The 17,403-nt window shown below is 32.2% G+C and overlaps 2 protein-coding genes across 3 annotated transcripts; one reads left to right on the forward strand and one right to left on the reverse strand.

Annotated features, from left to right (window-relative positions):
* Nucleotides 1–737: 737 nt before the first annotated feature.
* LOC111700525 (uncharacterized) lies at nucleotides 738–4,364 on the reverse strand. The gene is made up of 5 exons (XM_023471462.1): nucleotides 4,331–4,364; nucleotides 3,505–3,608; nucleotides 2,738–2,789; nucleotides 1,857–1,979; nucleotides 738–1,236 (listed from the first exon to the last, which is right to left on the reverse strand). The coding sequence occupies exons 2-5, from the start codon at nucleotides 3,605–3,607 to the stop codon at nucleotides 1,125–1,127; spliced, it is 390 nt and encodes a 129-aa protein (XP_023327230.1). The 5' UTR covers nucleotide 3,608; nucleotides 4,331–4,364; the 3' UTR covers nucleotides 738–1,124.
* A 9,087-nt stretch (nucleotides 4,365–13,451) lies between these two features.
* Nucleotides 13,452–17,389, forward strand: LOC111700540 (uncharacterized). 2 transcript variants are annotated; one of them, XM_023471496.1, is made up of 8 exons: nucleotides 13,452–13,522; nucleotides 14,544–14,640; nucleotides 15,073–15,179; nucleotides 15,570–15,613; nucleotides 15,805–15,884; nucleotides 16,540–16,638; nucleotides 16,828–16,902; nucleotides 16,974–17,064. In XM_023471496.1, the coding sequence occupies exons 1-7, from the start codon at nucleotides 13,467–13,469 to the stop codon at nucleotides 16,879–16,881; spliced, it is 537 nt and encodes a 178-aa protein (XP_023327264.1). In that variant the 5' UTR covers nucleotides 13,452–13,466; the 3' UTR covers nucleotides 16,882–16,902; nucleotides 16,974–17,064. The 2 variants fall into 2 exon arrangements, with proteins under 2 accessions (XP_023327264.1, XP_023327265.1); XM_023471497.1 differs by lacking the exons at nucleotides 15,570–15,613; nucleotides 15,805–15,884; nucleotides 16,540–16,638; nucleotides 16,828–16,902 and having other exon boundaries at nucleotides 16,974–17,389.
* Nucleotides 17,390–17,403: the final 14 nt, after the last annotated feature.

A 17,403-nucleotide genomic window follows, 5' to 3' on the forward strand; every position in this document is an offset into this window, starting at 1 on the left:
TCTATCTACATCTAGCTATCACCATCTATATTTAGCTATCTATCTACATCTATATCTAGCTATCTATCTACATCTAGCTATCTACAACTATTTCTAGCTATCTACATCTATATCTAGCTATCGATCTATATCTAGCTATCCATCTATATCTAGCTATATATCTATATGTAGCTATCTATATATTTCTAGTTATCTAACTATATCTAACTCTCTATCTATTAAATCTATATCTTTACATCTAGCTATCTATCTATATCTAGCTATATATTCTAGCTATCTAACACTCTCGACATCTAGCAATCTATCTATCTTTTAATCTAGCCATGCATCTCTCTTTTTTAGCTTTTTATATACTTATATTCAACTATCTATCTACCTATTATTCTAGCTATATCTATCTATCTGTATCTAGCTATATCCATCTATCTGTATCTAGCTATATCCATCTATCTGTATCTAGCTATATCCATCTATCTGTATCTAGCTATATCCATCTATCTGTAATTCTAACTAACTATCTACCTGTAATATTAATGTATATACCAGTTAATATCGCCATCAATTTAACAATCTATCTATCTCTCTAAAAAATATCATATTAAGCTATATCTATCTATCTAGTAGCTGTTTATCTATTGTTTATAGGTTATAATATTTAGCTTTTAATCTAGCTATCAATTCAGCTATTCTTCTATCTATCTATCACTATAGCTATTTTTAAAGTCTAGCATAATTCATAAAATTCATTACTATTTATTTCTTTAAATCAACAAAAATATGGTATTTGACAACAGATAGGTAATAATATTTTTATATAATATTTTTTGTCAGTCTGAGTGTAAAATTTACAAGTACTGCGTTTAGTCCACAAGTTCAAGGTATCACACGTCAAATGTCGTCTTTTCACCAGGAGTGAGAGTAGGTAAGTAGTTTCAGGTTAAAAAGTCGTCTTTATATACAATTTTAATTTTAATAAATGCGTGGTCTTTTGTCATAAAATTTGTACTGTAAACACTGATAATAGGTAATGCCCATGATATGGTTTTTAGTGCAAGTTTTGATTTAAAATTTGCAAATTTTGAAAGATTTGTTTCAATCGTTTTCGCGCATTTTCACGACCTCGTCTAATCCCTGTTGAGGTGTTCGTACTTCTGCATGGCCTCGAGGGCAAACTGTGCGAGGGTTCCCATTGTCTCCAGGGACCTCCCTTCGCCGACCTCTGCCAAACTTTTAAACCTGAAAAAAGGGATGAAAACTTTTTCACAAAAAATAATTGCGAAATTTATTTGTTAATCATACAGTCGTATTAAATATGACAATTGAAAGGCGAAACAAAGATCGTTTTTGACAGCCTTGTATGTTTTTAATACATTTTGTCATAACATATCTATTAAAGATTAAAACTGCCGCTCATTTGTAATGTGTTTTTTGGGACATCCTGTATTTGCATCATTTTAATTTATTTAGCAGACAAACAAATTAAATATATATTAATTTGCAATATTAAATGTCGTGCAATACTGAGGAAATTTCAAGAAAAATTGCATTTATTCTGAAACCTCAAAGGGAATGTAGTTGTAGTTTCAAGGGTTTAAGGGTACCGTTGTGAATCGTGCATTGCAATATCTGCAAGAAGGGTCACCAAAAGAATTGATCAAATGTCATTTGCTTAAACCTGGTGATAATGGAATGCTGCAGATATTTGGTTTTTTAATTTGATAATTATGTGGAGCTCTTAAAAACTGTTCCAGCAAATTTCATGTGTTTTTTTACAATTACTGAGATTTAAAATGTATTGAAACTCATTAACGAAGTTCTAAGTTAAACTGTAAAAAATTGTACATAAAAAAACTTACTCTGGAAGTAAACGCTTAAATAGTGATACTGCTGTAGAGATGAAGAGAAGAAGAACTATTGTTCCTATCCCCCAGGTCAGCAAAGCCTGAGTATCGAACCCTAATCCAGCACTTACACCAAACCTGCACAAAATAGGGTTCAAAGTAGGAAATAAATAAAAAAGTAATATAAAAATTTGTGGTCTAAAAACAGTTGTAGGCGATTATATCAATAAAATTAAGACGACTTTTTTATTTAAGTTTTTCGAACTTCAAGTTTCTTATCAAAGAGAAGCCTTTTGAATTGACATCTTCTATTGACTTCTATGCTTATGTGTATCCATGCTGTTTAACAGCTTAATATCAATCAAAATTAAAATCGAAAGTAGTCTTTTTTGTGTTGATGAAGAAATGAAATTATGATTTTGATGTGAAAAATGTTGTTTTTAGCAGGAAAGAATGAAAAATTAGATTAAAAATAGAAATAAAAGGAAAAATTCTGATCTCAAAATGGAACAATGAAAATAGAAATAAGAAAATTGTCGGAAAAAATGAAAAGGAATTAGATTAAGATATAAAAAAGAAACAATTGAAAAATTATAAAGGAAGGGAAAATGAGACATTATAAAAGTATTTAGAATAAAATGAAAATAGATTTTAAAATCAAAAAAGAATATTTAAAAATTTTAAATATTACAAACGCTTTTTAAGAAAAATAAGAGGATCAGCAAAATTATAAAGTTCTAGAAGAAAATCTTAAAAACAAACTGTATAAAATGTTCAGTAAAATGTTCAGTGAATAGTAAAATTTGAAGAAAGAATTTGATCGTTCCAAAAGTCATCAAAAGAATAAAACAATTAAAATAAATGCTGAATAATAATTTAAAAAGTGGCGCATTTACCCGTAGGGATCAGCTCCAGTATTTCCAGAATATCCATAAGGAGTTTCGGGCACTAAAATAAAAAGTATTTATTTTTTGTGCAAAAAACCCACATTTTTAGAGCATTGTTTTAAAATCAATCAGTCTATAAAGACCAATAGCGGCCTCATTATGATTTTGTATACAGTGATATCCAGAAAACTATGGAATAGGAAGACGACATTGTAGCAATACATATAAAATCCCTTATTTTGTGAAATGGGTCTGTTCACACTGCACAATTACTGTGTTTCAAGGTCATTGAACTTGATTCTCAAAGTCGTCATACTATTCCAGAGTTTTCTGGTTATCACTGTACGTAGTCTAATAAATGTAAAAATTGTGCATTGTACACGTGACCCACTTCACTTCAAGTTACTGTTAAAACTATTTGCTTCATAAGATTGATTTAATTCCACAGTTTTATGAGTCCCACAGTACCTGTCCTCCATGGTCCATAACTCTATAATATATACTAGTCCTCTCTGGTCCATGGACCACTTCTATCCCTGTCCATAACATTATATATGCCTGTTATCCGTGGTCCTCTACCCCTGGTCCACAACTTTATATATACCTGTTATCCATGGTCCATTGACCACCTCTCTGCCGGGTCCATAACTCTTTATATATACCTGTTATCCATGGTCTATGAGCCACCTCTCTGCCGGGTCCATAACTCTTTATATATACCTGTTATCCATGGTCCATGAGCCACCTCTCTGCCGGGTCCATAACACTATAAATACCTGTTATCCATGGTCCATGGGCCACCTCTCTTCCGGGTCCATAACTCTCTTGAGCAAGCTGAAGCTCAGCTGCGTCATTAGAGTACACTTCTCTTCGGGCCATACTAAACAATAAAAACTTTTAAAGACCAAATCCACGAAAATTACAACAACAAAAACCGATTTCTTTTTCCACATCCATAAAGAAACAATCTCAAGAACTGACGAGGGTCAACCCAGACCGAAATATATTTTCAATAAATGTGGAACTAACATCTACTTTTATACTCTACAGAGGTTTGGTCCATCACCATCACTGAATTTTAAATGAACATTGAACATTCTGGCCAACAGGTATATAGTGAATCAGCAAGGGTGACTAAATTGTTAAAAATAAGGACATAATGGTTATTTCTAAAAGAGTAAACATTCCCATATGATTTTTTTTTCATTCCTTTTCATAAACTTTCACGCCTTTACAGTTATACGTCAACAGAATAAGGGGTTTCATTGGAAAATCTTAACAAAAAGAAACTTAACACTCAACACAAATTTGAATTCCTATATCTTTGCAACCTGGTATTGTAAACCTTTTATATTTCAAACTATTAACGTTGCTAGATCAAACAGTAAAAGTTTTAACTATAGATGGTTTACACCAATAAGGTCTAAAATAGTGTAAAAGACAAAAGACTAAAACATTTAAAAAATATAACACAATTAAAAATATAAAATAGAAAGAACTTTTCACTAGAACCACTAGTTTACCGTTCATCAGGTTGCAAATATATAGGGTTTGTACTTTGTAGTGAGTAATTAGTTCCTTTGCATTAGTAAACAAATTTACCTGTCAGCAAGAGTTTACTGTAAACAACTGAGCTGGAACCGTTATATTATTATTTATATACTCTTTTCAAAGCAGTCACCTCCCCCCTTCACCTTGTTGCAATGGCGGTTTCTAAAGACGGTGTTGATATAATGTTTGACTTCCTTTTTAGGAGACATATATAGTTTTACGTATATCTATTCTACTGGGGGGATAGGGGCGGGCTTCCAGGCTTTTCTAGGTAAATAATTCATAATTATAATAACGTTTTTTTTAATAAATCATAGTTTTTTAAGGTTATGGTCATTGTAATTAGAAGCGGAGTATTAAAAGAACTGAGTTTTTGCCACAAACCAAACATTTATAATTCACATATCTTTACAACCTAATTGTTCAAACCTTCGATATTTCAAACTTAGATTATTTGATCTAACATAAATCATAGTTTAAAATATTAAAGGTCTGCAATTAATTATGTGTTTAAAAAATATAAGGTTTTTTGAAAATCAGAGCTTGTGGCAAAAACTCAATTGCTTTAAAAATGTGTTTATGTAAGAAAATGAAAATGGTAGAATCAAGACATTTCTATTAGAACTATTCTTTGTTCTCTCCAATGTTCCGCTGTGCTCATATATCAAACTTTTCATAATTTCTAACAAAATTATCGTAATTTCAAATTGCTTAAGATAGTTCAACTTAAAAGGGGCTGTATAAACGTAATTTCAAGTGACCTTCTGATTAATAATGTGGAAAGTGTTTAATTATGATAAAAACTATATGTTTTCCTGCAGTAGAAATGCGCAAGTCATTTTAAAAAGAAACCACATAAACATTGATATCTAATTCATACTTGATCAGATAAAGGGTTTAAGGGTACTGTCGTAAATCGGACACTGCCGTCTTTGCATGAACGGTCACTTGCAATTATTAAAACATAAAAAATGGACGTTTATGATTAATTTAATTCCTCTTCGATATCCCGTGGTGGTCATTCCCTGCAGGGAAAATTAAGTGAAAGGATTAAGGAATGCCCGTAGCTAGGAATTTGTAAAGTGTGGGGGGGGGGGGGGGGGGGGGTAGAAATGGCGCGTCGCATGCCAACATTTTTTTTGATAAACTCAAAATGGTTTAAATCAATGACTATGAAGAATAAAAAACTAGATTTTTACTTATCACACATTATCGTTTATTAAGTTTGATTTTTGCCTCTGTTGCAACATGTTCTCTTTCACTGAAGGGCTATAAAGAAGCTATTTGCGTCAAAATAAAAAAAACTGGAGGTATAAGATGAAGAGATTTTAGTCACACTAAAAATAAATGTATCACTGAAAATCTCGAATAGCCAAAACTTATTTTTATTACTCGGAAAGTAAAGGATGTAAATGCTAAAGAAAAGTTCAAGAAAGAAAATTTCCCAAAACTAAAATTCAAAAAAAAAAACCTGCAAGCTAGAGGATGAGTACAAACAGCTTATCCTAAACCTGGCCATATTTTATATAATTCTCTGTGTTACTTTTTGCTGTATGATGGACAGGATGGTTCATTAGAATCATTGGTCTAAAAACAAAATATTGATAACAAAAATTAAATGTTATGCCAATTTTATCACTTTTTCCCCTTCTTTCTTTTTTTCATTTTTTGTATCCTTCTTTTCATTATTTTATTTTCTTCTTTTTTGTCTCAGATAGTGTGCCAACCCCACGCACCTCTGCCCCTTTATTAAAATTAAATCAATCCTATATGAAGCATAAAGTATGACCGCGTCCACCTTGTTTCGCCAGCTAGTCCTGTCCATAGAGCTAGGTACAGTACAAACTGGGACCGGAAAGGTGAACCCGGCTCCTAAATTCAAATGTACTACGACTGCCTGTGACCCCCCTAGCTACGGGCCTGGATCAAGCATTACACCTTGATATGTAGATTAACGATACTCCTGAGTCCAATGAAAATTTGCATCAATTTCAGGCCTGGGTCGACTTTTTTGTGTTGCAAAGCCTTGGCATTAGACTTTATCTAACTACCTATTGTACTTTTACTGTAAAGCACATTTGTTTCTACCTTTTTTTCTACCTAGTTTTTAATAGAATATTTTCTTTCTGTTGCACCATTTTTGCCAAAATAAGTTATATACATATGGACCAAATACATTTTATAGAAATACATTTTATAGAAATACATTTCATAGATAAGACATTTCATAGATAGGACATTTCGTAGATAAAGACATTTCATAGATTGGACATTTCGTAGATAAAGACATTTCATAGATAGGACATTTCATTAATATGACATTTCATAGATTGGTCATTTCGTAGATAAAGACATTTCATAGATTAGACATTTCATAGATTGGACATTTCGTAGATAAAGACATTTCATAGGCCATGTCTCCCTTCTACCGTGTCAGAGAAAAAATCATTTTATTATTTAAAAAAGAAATTGTATATCTTTTTGTGAAAGGAGAGCTATAAGCCTAAATCAATAACATTGATAATCATTAAGTTATTTCGCTCCGTTAATGTCAGGGTGTATTAAAACAAACTAAAATAATGATAAGCTGTATTGTTTTACCAAATAGTTTAATTTCTTTAAAGTACGCCTTGTTGCAATGGCGGTTTCTAAAGACGGTGTTGATATAATGTTTGACTTCCTTTTTAGGAGACATATATAGTTTTACGTATATCTATTCTACTCATGTTTTGTTAACATCTGTTATAATTATTACTGCAATAAAATATTTGACTTAAAACTTTTTCGTAAACAATTTTATATTATAACTCGACGCGATGACCATTATAACAGTTTAAATTATATTTATTTATAAACTTTGCTTGTTTGGGTGTTTGTTTGTTCGTGATTGTATCCAATAAACGTCAAAACGGCTGAACCGATCGGTATCAAATTTTGTGGCGGGCCTCACATGACCCAAGTGAATGTTTATGAATGATCAAAATTTCAAAAATTAGCCTCCAACAAAATTCGATTGTCATTAAATTTTGAAAATCCGCAAAAATTTTGTTTGTTTTTGTTTTACAATGTACACACAGAAAAAAATGTGAGCGAAGCGCCCTGAAAGCCTAGTACTATGTATTGTATACCCTAATAAGAAATACCATAAAATCCAAACAGGAACTATTGGAAGCATGTGTAACATAAATAAATTACATTTACATTATTTTTTTTAATTAAAAACGTTTCCAAAATGTCAACTGAAGATCATTTAACGGATACGACTTTTAAATGGCATTAAAACTGTCTAAATCTTTTATAGCTTAACTTTATATAAGGAAAACAGTACAAATCAAAGAAAAAACACCCTTAACCCTGTCCCTTCTTTGGGTGGGGGGGGGGAGGGGGGGCTGTCATAAGTTAATAACTCAAAAAGTTTGGGTCTGAGGCAATTCAATTTTTTCATTAATTTTTCAAAGAAGACAAGCCTCCCCATTTTATGCTAAAAACTAGCTGGGATTCAGTACCTACTGTCTGAATGCCTTGTTTTACCTTTACCAGACTAAATCTTTATTTAGACCTTCTCCCAGTCATTGAAGGAAGATTGCAGATTGCAGAAGTTTTGCAAAGAATCCTGCACATTTTTTCGCAGTGCACGCAGCTTTAAAGTTAATTTGCAAATTTTCAGTTTATCTTTCATTCATCTTTAGGTAAAAAAAATGAAATATTTTTACATATTTGATTTAGCTGATTCGAGGGCTGTTCAAAAATGTATAATTTATCATATTTCTCGTTTTTTTGTTTTCGCACATAAGTTGCTGAATAACTGAGTTTCTTAATAAATATTTGGATTTCTGAAAAAAATACAGCCAAAGCGCTTTTTTTTAAAAAGAATGATTTTGTTCCCCCCTTCATGGTATTTTCGGTAGAGGAGACGTCAGTAAGAATAGAATCTAAAAAGTTTGAGTTTTTTGGGAGGTTTTCCAAGGATCTATCCAGTTCAGTAATTAAGTGTAATTAAGTAATGTCGCATAATTTTGACCATCTTCTTCTATCTATAATCTATCTATCTATTTGGCCTGAAAATTATACCTATAAAGCCAATTTAAAGATCCCAATTTGCTGTGGGGTGTAGACCGAAAAAATCGGTTTGTTTATTCATGAAAATTGATCTATATCTATATATAAATTTAGCTTGTCTGGGTGTCTGTTTGTTTGCCTGTTTGTTTGTATCCAAAAACGGCTGAACCGCTCGGGCCCAAATTTTGTGCGGGACCTCACGTGGCCCCAGGGAAGGTTTATGAATGATGAAAATTTTAAAAATTTGTGCTAAAAAGTTTTTTATTTTTGTAAAATTTTGAAAATGCGCGAATAAATATTATGAAATCAGAAAATTTTTTGTTTTTGTTTTATACTGTACAAAGAGAAGATGCTCAAAGATAAAGCCACAATTAAAAGTTGAAATAGAAGATGGTTGCGAAGCGCTCAAAAGCCTAGTAAATATAAAGTACGATACGATATCTATTTATTAAGTAGATAGATTTATGTTTATTATTATTTATATAAATATAAGATACAATACGTATATATAATCAAACTCTTCGCTCACATATACAAACGTATATAAGATACGATATATTAAATTATTTATATTAATCATATTAATCAAACGTATATAAGATACGATATATTAAATTATTTATATTAATAAGAGCTATCACACTTTATAAAAATGAAACTGAAGAGTGAAGAAAATGAAAAAATTAATAAACTGTTTTTTTTCTGTTAGTCTTGTTTGAAGGAGAGATTTAAGTAGTATCTGTATGGTAATTGGAATGTATGCGTACCTTTGAAGTATTTAAGAAACCAAATGTTTTGAATTTACAGTTCAATTTTTGCCCCCCCCCCCTTAGAAGCTCGTAGGGGGTGGGGGCAACACGACAAATGTGCGCTCCGCGCATTTATAGTCCCCCCCTAGATTTATATTTGTATACGCCCTTGTGTTTAAATTTAACTTGTTTCTTGTTTAGCATGGCTTAGAAACCGAGACTATTTACAAATCCCCCTAGGGCCTGGAGTATAACAAATTTGTATAGTTCTATCCCCTTGCTATTGGAATATACAAATTTGCAGAACTTAATAGTTTTCCCAAATGCATTTTCCCAAGCGGCAACTTCCCAAGGGTATTTTCCCAAGCGGCAACTTCCCAAGGATATTTTCCCAAGCGGCAACTTCCCAAGGATATTTTCCCAAGAGGCAACTTCCCAAGGGTATTTTCCCAAGCGGCAACTTCCCAAGGGTATTTTCCCAAGCGGCAACTTCCCAAGGATATTTTCCCAAGCGGCAACTTCCCAAGGATATTTTCTCAAGAGGCAACTTCCCAAGAGTATTTTCCCAAGTGGAAACTCCTTTTTGCATGGGGTCTATAAATTTGCCTTGATTTAAATTTGAAAAATCGAGGAGAAAAAATAATTGAAGGAAACCAAATGAAATAGATTTTTTAAAAGATACTGGGTTTGATTGCGATACTCTGTCTGCAATTAAGTTTCGAGCTCTTCAATATTGCAATATACAAAGGAATTGAGTTTTTGCCTCAAACTCAAATCTTCTGATCCCAATATCTTTGCAACCTGATGGTGCAAACCTTTGATATTTCAAACTAAGATTAAGTAAATATTAATATGTAAGAATTAATAGTTTGAAATGTCTAAGGTCTACGAGATTGGGTTACAAAGATATAGAGATTAGAAAATCAGAGTTTGTGGCAAAAACTCAACTCCTTTGCAGTTCTTACATACCAACTCCCACATTATTGGAATTGGAGATAAACAGCTGTACTATGATATAGTCGCCCCCCCCCCCGAATTTTAGGTTCGAAAAAAACAAATTTATTTGGTTGCGACTTAAGGTTTTTAAAGCTTATTTTTTCTTCCAATTAAGCTCTTTAGAATGAAATGAATTACTTACAGGAATGTAGATAGATATTATCTTTAAATATTTACTTTAAAGTAAGAATTTAAACGTCAGGTCAAACTTTGTGACCTCGTAGATCCTCTAGTTTTCTTTTTACGTCCAAGTATGAGAAAAGCAAATATATCTGAGCTGGGATTTTTTGAATGGTGGATATCGTGATTAATGCTTGATCCATTCGTTTCTTAAACTCGAGATTAAGTAATGCTTCTACTCCTCTTGTTATTAATCTGCAAATAAATCAACCGATCGGGATTAAAGATATCTCGTTCTAGAGTTTTCAGTTCAGAGCTGGGAATGGGATACTTTTGATCCCGACTGCTTTAATCCAATATCCAATGTGGACATTTGTAATTTCTTGCTTAATCGACTCTTTTTTTGAATATAGTACATAAAAATCAAAAACCGTTTTTTTTTAAATTAGAGAGTCCCTCCCGTTTCTGTATTTTAAATGGCGCGCAAAATTTCAAATTTCCCGGCTTCTGATACAGGACTCTGATTGTTTGAATATTATACACTTTTCAGGATACAAGTACAAGATTAGGTTAGTCTCGAGATTTAGAAAACAGGAGATCAGGCATTAATCTCGATATCCACCATTCTAAAGTTATCAGCTCAGGTTACGTATTAGAGATTTTAAATATGTTTGTTCAATGTGAGAAGTTGCGTGAAATTTGCTTATATTTGAGGCGGGGGTAGGTGGCTAGGGGAGGGGGACTACCTGTAACGCTCGTTATAATAAAAATTAAATCATAGATAATTTTAGAAAATTCCGTCAATGCTGTTTGAAAGTACGTTCTAATTATAAATATTGTAATTACAGTATATTAGAAGATTGGTAGATTGGTTTAATTTTGTATCATAGAATTTATCAAAAGGAAAATTTAGGAAATTAAGTTTGCTTAAAAAGATAATTAAATAGAAAAATCTATGCAAACATTAGTAAATAGGCACGATATTAGTGGTACGCTTTTGTCACCTTGTAGCTCCTCTAGTTTTGAAATTACGCCCAAGCTTGAGAAAGACAAATTTCTCCTGTAATATATTAGAAAATCAAAACATTATTGTTCTTCTCCAAAACTGTTCAATGAGAGGAGTTATGATTGAAAACGAGTAATTTACTAAATAGATTATCAAGTACAATAAATAGCAACGTAGAATTTGTACACTCTCAGTACAGCTATATTCTTACGTGACAAGTGTCAACAGTTTTATGTGTCCGACAAAATTACTAATAATTGTGATAACGAAGTGCTGATCTTACAGTAAAATAAGTGCAATTTTGTGTTCTTTATTTTCTGTTTTTACACTTTTTTATTTAATCTTAAGAAAAACATGTGAACTTATGGGAGAGAATGTTGTCTTCCTTGTTAAATTCGACACCTGTGACGTCATGTACAATTGGTCCATTTCTCTGTTGAACCTATTGTATCTGATAATCTTTTTGTTAATTTACTTTAGTTTGACATGTGCTGAATAACTTTTAAACAGCTTCAGTGTTATTTTATTTTAATCTAAAAATAATAAAAGAAAACTTGCTAATCTGCATATCTGGATGTCATTTTTTTTAATCAATTACACTTTAACTTATTTATGAAAATAATATTAGATTTTAATTAAGGTTAATATTTACGAAAACTTCTTAACTCAAAGAGACTGTCTACCATCTCTTCAGTGATCTTTAAACCGTTTTTCTGTTTTGAAGTGCCCTAATCAGGCTGGCGTCTAGTTTACCCAAAATAGTCTGGGGGGCCTGCAAAAAATTTGCAAATTTGCACAATTTCAAAAATTCAATCGAATTTCAAGTCATTAAGCAAAAAATGTGGAATGTAGAATTTGATGAATTTTACATTTTTGAAAAGCCATTGCGAATTCAAATATGCAAATAAAGTAGCAAAATTTTCAAAAACTAAATTTTAATTCAATGAAAACTGAAAATGTGCAAATTCTCTTTTATGGCATCTGTGAAAAAAAGCTATTCAAAATGTTTCGCAAAAATTGTACAATCTATTGTCCAGGGAGTACAATTGTACAATCTACTCACTATTGTCCAGGGAGTACAATTGTACAATCTATTGTCCAGTGAGTCCAGGGCTTTCTAAAGGGTTAGAATATGTCAAAATCCAATGACGGGAATTAGGTCTAAATAAAGATTTAGTCAGGTAAAGGTTAAATAAGGCATTCAGGCAGTAGCTATAGAAGCCCCGCTTTGTGCCTAAAGTAAAGGGCATGTGCTAGCTAGAAAAGTTAAAAAAAATTAAACAGCCTTAAACCAATACTTTTTATGTTATCTTCAAAAAACGTCAAGGGGGATCCGTGGGACCCCACCCCCCAGCTGGAATAGGGTTAAGTTCTGACAATTTTCTTAATTTTTTTGCTACATTGATCTCGAGTACAAATTACTTTAGTTTAGAGTTAGAATTTCTAAGATTTCAAGTTCTTTTGCAAAAATTCAATAAGAGTTTTGTTAATATTATTCTGAAGGGCTTTATATTCTAAATTGTACAGTGTAGTAAAATCCAAGTCCCTTGCGTTCTGACATTTCAAGGTCGACAAAGTCTTTTGATGCAACTGTGATTCGGTGTGATATGCTACCTCCTTTTTTCTACAAGGAATGGTGTTCAGGGCGAGTAAAAAACCCAGGTATCGTATTATTGATGTTTTGGACTTAAAATTTTTAAAGATTTTATTTTATTCGGAATTTAGGCGTAAATAAAACAAAATGTGAAACAAAGAATTCAAAAATATTTCTGGAATATTTAAAAAAACCCGCGAAAACATCTTATTTTGAACAAATTACATTTTTTGAAAAATTATTGGGAAAATGTTTGTTTTTTCTATTGTGTTCTTAAAAATTCATTAATAATTGAATGAGATATAAAAAATGCAAGCTAATTATTTGCATTTTTAAAGTCATAACATTTCTGATTTCTAATTCGATAACATTTACTGCAGATTTCCACTCTAATTTTTTTTTGCGTATTATGGGATTAAACACAGTCAAAAATATTTATAGAAAATAACGAAACCATTGGCGCAAAACTCATAATTCTAAGGGGTCAGCAAACCAATATCTTTTTTCATTTTTGTTAAAATGGTTTCATAGAAATTTTTTAGTAGGTATTAAAAACAAATATTGAGCAAAAGTATGTGAAGGGGGTTGGGGGGTTGGGAAGTATGTAAACAAGTAGGGGACAGGAGGGTCCGTTACATTCTATTTTTAATCCCGAAGCTATAAATGCTTTGGTTGCAACCCATTTGGGTTATTAACCCTCTACCCTTCACACAACTCAGGTAGTATTCACTATTCATATATCTTATTCATATAAATTATCTATATAATAAAACAAGTCATTCGTATATAAATATGTTGCGTATGGCCGACCAAACGGCTGGACCGATTGGGCTGAATTTTTTTTTGGAATTTTTTTATAGCCCATTCTTCTCTTTCAACTTTAAACTGTGGATCTATCTATCTGTGAGCATTTTCTCTTCGTACAATATAAAAAAATACAAAATAGTTTGCGGATTTTATTTTACTTTTTCGTAGATTTTTAATAATTTAAGAAAATTAATTTTTGAGACATTTTTTTAATCCGACAATAGATAATCTTCAGTAGGCTCGATTGGTTCGGCCGTTTTGACATTTACTGAATCCATCAAACAGACACGCAAATTATAAATATAGATATTGATACATTTAATATATGATAAGCACGCACATCACATTCTCGTAAGTCTGTGTTTGTTTTGTTTTGTATATAAGGAGTTGGTCAATATTATGCGACATATTATGACCTAGTTAGATCTTGCATCTCCTCTAGTTAAGACTTTTTGTGCAACAAAAATTTGGAAATGGATTGAATTTTGGGTTCTTCCTTAAATGTAGGTGTTTAAAGATATTAAATTATTAATCAGAGAATTATACAGAGAAGAAATGACGGAGAAGACCTCGTTTTTCTTTTTGATTTTTCTTTCTTTAATTTCTCTTCTAGAGTGATATGCTGAGATATACTAAAAGGCAGAGGAGGAAATTGGCATAGAAATAAAACATATGATTCCACATTATTCTACCAAAATTTGTTCAGTTGTTTAATAGCAGAGACAAAAATGAAATTAATGCATAGGAGTCTTATTATAGTAATATTAATTTCAAAGTAAAATATACTTTTAAACGAAATAAACAGCATTTAACATCTAAGACGTGTATGGAAGACGACATTCAAAACTATTTACCAACTGTCATGTTTCGTGGGACACCCCGTACTGAAATTACGTTGGCAGTCCCTTTATTAAAAAAATTATAATTTTTTAGGATGATGAAGTTGATTTCCCTGCTTGTCGTTGCAGCAACTGCTCTAGCTGATGTTCAGCAGGTGGAAACTGAACAACAGTTTGTTCAGGGAGTTCAGGTATTAACTTGAGATTTATTTTGGAACATTTGTTCAGGTGTTAACTTAACATTTATTTTTTAACATTTGTCCAGGTATTAACTTTAAAATCATTTTTGAACATATCTTTAAAAGTATTCCCTTTATTATGAAGGTCAATTCTTTCTCACTCACAGTGTTAGATTCAACTGATAAATGTTGTTTCAATTTTCCACATATTTAAAAAAAAGTTTTATATTTTTAAGAAAACTATTCAAATAAGAACATAGTAATCAATACCATTGTTTAATCAAATGATTACTAATAATTATCCTACATAATTATCAAATCATCGAAATAATTGTCATCAGTATTTTAGTCAACATCATCATACTTAGATGTCATTGTCATCATCATTTTAATCATCGTCACATTAAAATCATCAATATCAATATCATAATGATGTTACTTTAGAGTGTGCAAGCTGAGAGAGCCCCTGAGCCTGCCCAATACTACTATCCACCCCAGCAGCAGTATCAGCCCTACTCGAACCAATTCCAACATAGAAACGGAGATGTTGGGTGAGTGATTTCAACGTTACGTTTCAGCTATCGCCTAAGCTTAGAACTTTTGAGTGCATCTGAATTTAGCTATATAATCTTAACATTTCCGAAGACTTTTCGATTTCTTAATGGTCGATTAAAAAAATATCCGACTTTTAGATTCACCAATAGAAGGATACAATTCAGAAAAATAGCTTTACTCCAGAATATTCTAAAGTTCTAATCTCATTAATGTAGTTTCGTATTATACTTGAGATGCGTTATTTTTATTTTTATGTTTTGGGCGACAAAACAGGGATTGGGTTGATCCGAAATGCAGATTAAATATGTCCAAAATTCGACCTGGACCCTGTTTTTTTGTTTTAGACTATTTTTTTATTTCTGGAAATAAAACCTTATTATTTTCAGGGTCCACGCCGGAATTACCGACATAGCTGGCTCATATGCTTCAGGGACCATGAACAGTGGCTTGGTTTTTTAGTCCTTGTAATCAGTTGCACATTTTTTAGATTTTCGATAATACTTTTGTTTTCGTGGTTTTTACATTTAGTTTTTAATTTAATATTGAAGCATTTGCCATTTAGCCTTTTTTGGAATAGAGAAAATTAATTAGTTAAAAAGACTGGATTATGGTCTGGGGTAGGGATCATAGTGACTCTCTTGATCGTGACCGTGGTGATCCTCGTCATGGATCTGGTCTTCAGTAACTACAACATCGTCGAGGCAGCTAAACGTTTTCAGCTTTTGTTTCCCAAAAGGGTGGCTAATTATTAGTTTTAAACTTGAGCGTCTCGATATCTGTTCTGAAAGATATTTCATTAAACCTGTTACAACTTTAGTCAGTTATACTGAAATAGTCTCGATTCTATTGTCAAATTTTCTTTTATTTATCTGAAACGAACGTCCATGAGAGTTCACAAAAAATGATTTTCTCTAAATACAGGATTTTTTGACAAACATGAGTTCGGGAACAATTCCAAAGTCAACTCTGATTTTTTGACAAGAACCTTCTTTACTCCTTCTTTGTTTACTTATTTGTGTCCTCTACAGACCAAATTAAACATGAATGTTGTCATTTAAAGGGATTTTAGTCGTAATTTCAAGGAACTCTCCATCTACAAAGATGCTTCTTCGATTCACTACGGAGCACTTAGAAGCTTAGTCTGATAAAGAATAAATGAGATATAACTTGTCAGAATAAAATACTTAGGTGGCCCTAGAAAAACGACGATATCTTTCACTTAAAGGTTTTTGGGTACCGGTGTGAATCAGACAGGCCCCTCCCCAAAAGGACGATAACAAACATTTTCAACGTTATTCCTCTTAAACCATATTCGTTAAGTTTCTTTTCCGTTTAAAAACGACAAGCTGAATTCAGACGATTATGGGACGATCGGCCAAGAAGCTGTGGGAGGAAGGATCCTCAGGACTTATGTCCAACCTCAATACTCTCAACCTCATAGAGACAGCTAACGAGGTTTCAATGTCGTCTTCGATCTCTAAAATTTCTTACAGAAAATAAGCAATCATAGACTCATCCCTTAACGTTTCCTTGTCATTTATGGCCGCGCAGTGCTCTGTTCACATAATTTCTAGACTTGACCCAAAAACTTGACTCATTTTGTAAAAAAATTCAAAAAGAAGACGACATTTCGAATCAATTCAGGTTTACTCTGCTGTGGAGAAGTACAACAATCTGAATGTACCCCGATCCTTCTAAATAAACATAACGCATCTCATAGTGAGTTTTAACCCGCCAGTTTATCCAATTTTTTTATCAAACAATAATATTTATTTTTAATCTGTTTCTAGGTTTAGCGCCGGTGTTGGAACAGGTCCACTGGACTTCTCCCCCTTCCATCCCACCAATCTGATCACCACAATGATCTACACCCTCGCAGTGTTGGCCCTTGTTAACCTTCTCCTTGGACTCATCCCGGAGCCTGACTCTGCCGAGTCTAAATCCGCGGACATGGAACCGGAAGCACGTGGTCTCAACATTGCGGACTTTGTGGTCGGCGCCATTACAAAACTCGGGGAAAAATACGAGTAAATTTTTTGACAGATGCGTTTCTTGCATTATTGTAAATTGTTGGCATTACCAGTAAAATATAATTTATTGTACAAATAATATTTTGAATTTGAAGAATATTCTTCTTTTCAACACTCGGCCGTTGTGACCAGTGAAGATTGAAATAAAAATATTGAAATAAATTTTTAAATCTCCATTTTAAATTCTTTG

Source organism: Eurytemora carolleeae, unplaced genomic scaffold, assembly GCF_000591075.1.
Source record: "Eurytemora carolleeae unplaced genomic scaffold, Eaff_2.0 scaffold405, whole genome shotgun sequence".
Classification (NCBI taxonomy): domain Eukaryota; kingdom Metazoa; phylum Arthropoda; class Copepoda; order Calanoida; family Temoridae; genus Eurytemora; species Eurytemora carolleeae.

Bases quoted from the DNA above. Each gene is read 5' to 3' on its own strand.
- LOC111700525 (XM_023471462.1), bottom strand. From the start codon at position 3,607: ATGGCCCGAAGAGAAGTGTACTCTAATGACGCAGCTGAGCTTCAGCTT. The intron at 2,790-3,504 runs GTATTTATAGTG...TTTTTATTTTAG, and splicing joins CCATGGACCATGGATAACAG to TGCCCGAAACTCCTTATGGA. The intron at 1,237-1,856 runs GTAAGTTTTTTT...CCCTTTTTTCAG, and splicing joins TTTAAGCGTTTACTTCCAGA to GTTTAAAAGTTTGGCAGAGG.
- LOC111700540 (XM_023471496.1), top strand. From the start codon at position 13,467: ATGCTTTGGTTGCAACCCATTTGGGTTATTAACCCTCTACCCTTCACA. The intron at 15,180-15,569 runs GTGAGTGATTTC...TATTATTTTCAG, and splicing joins CATAGAAACGGAGATGTTGG to GGTCCACGCCGGAATTACCG. The intron at 15,885-16,539 runs GCAGCTAAACGT...AGCTGAATTCAG, and splicing joins GTAACTACAACATCGTCGAG to ACGATTATGGGACGATCGGC.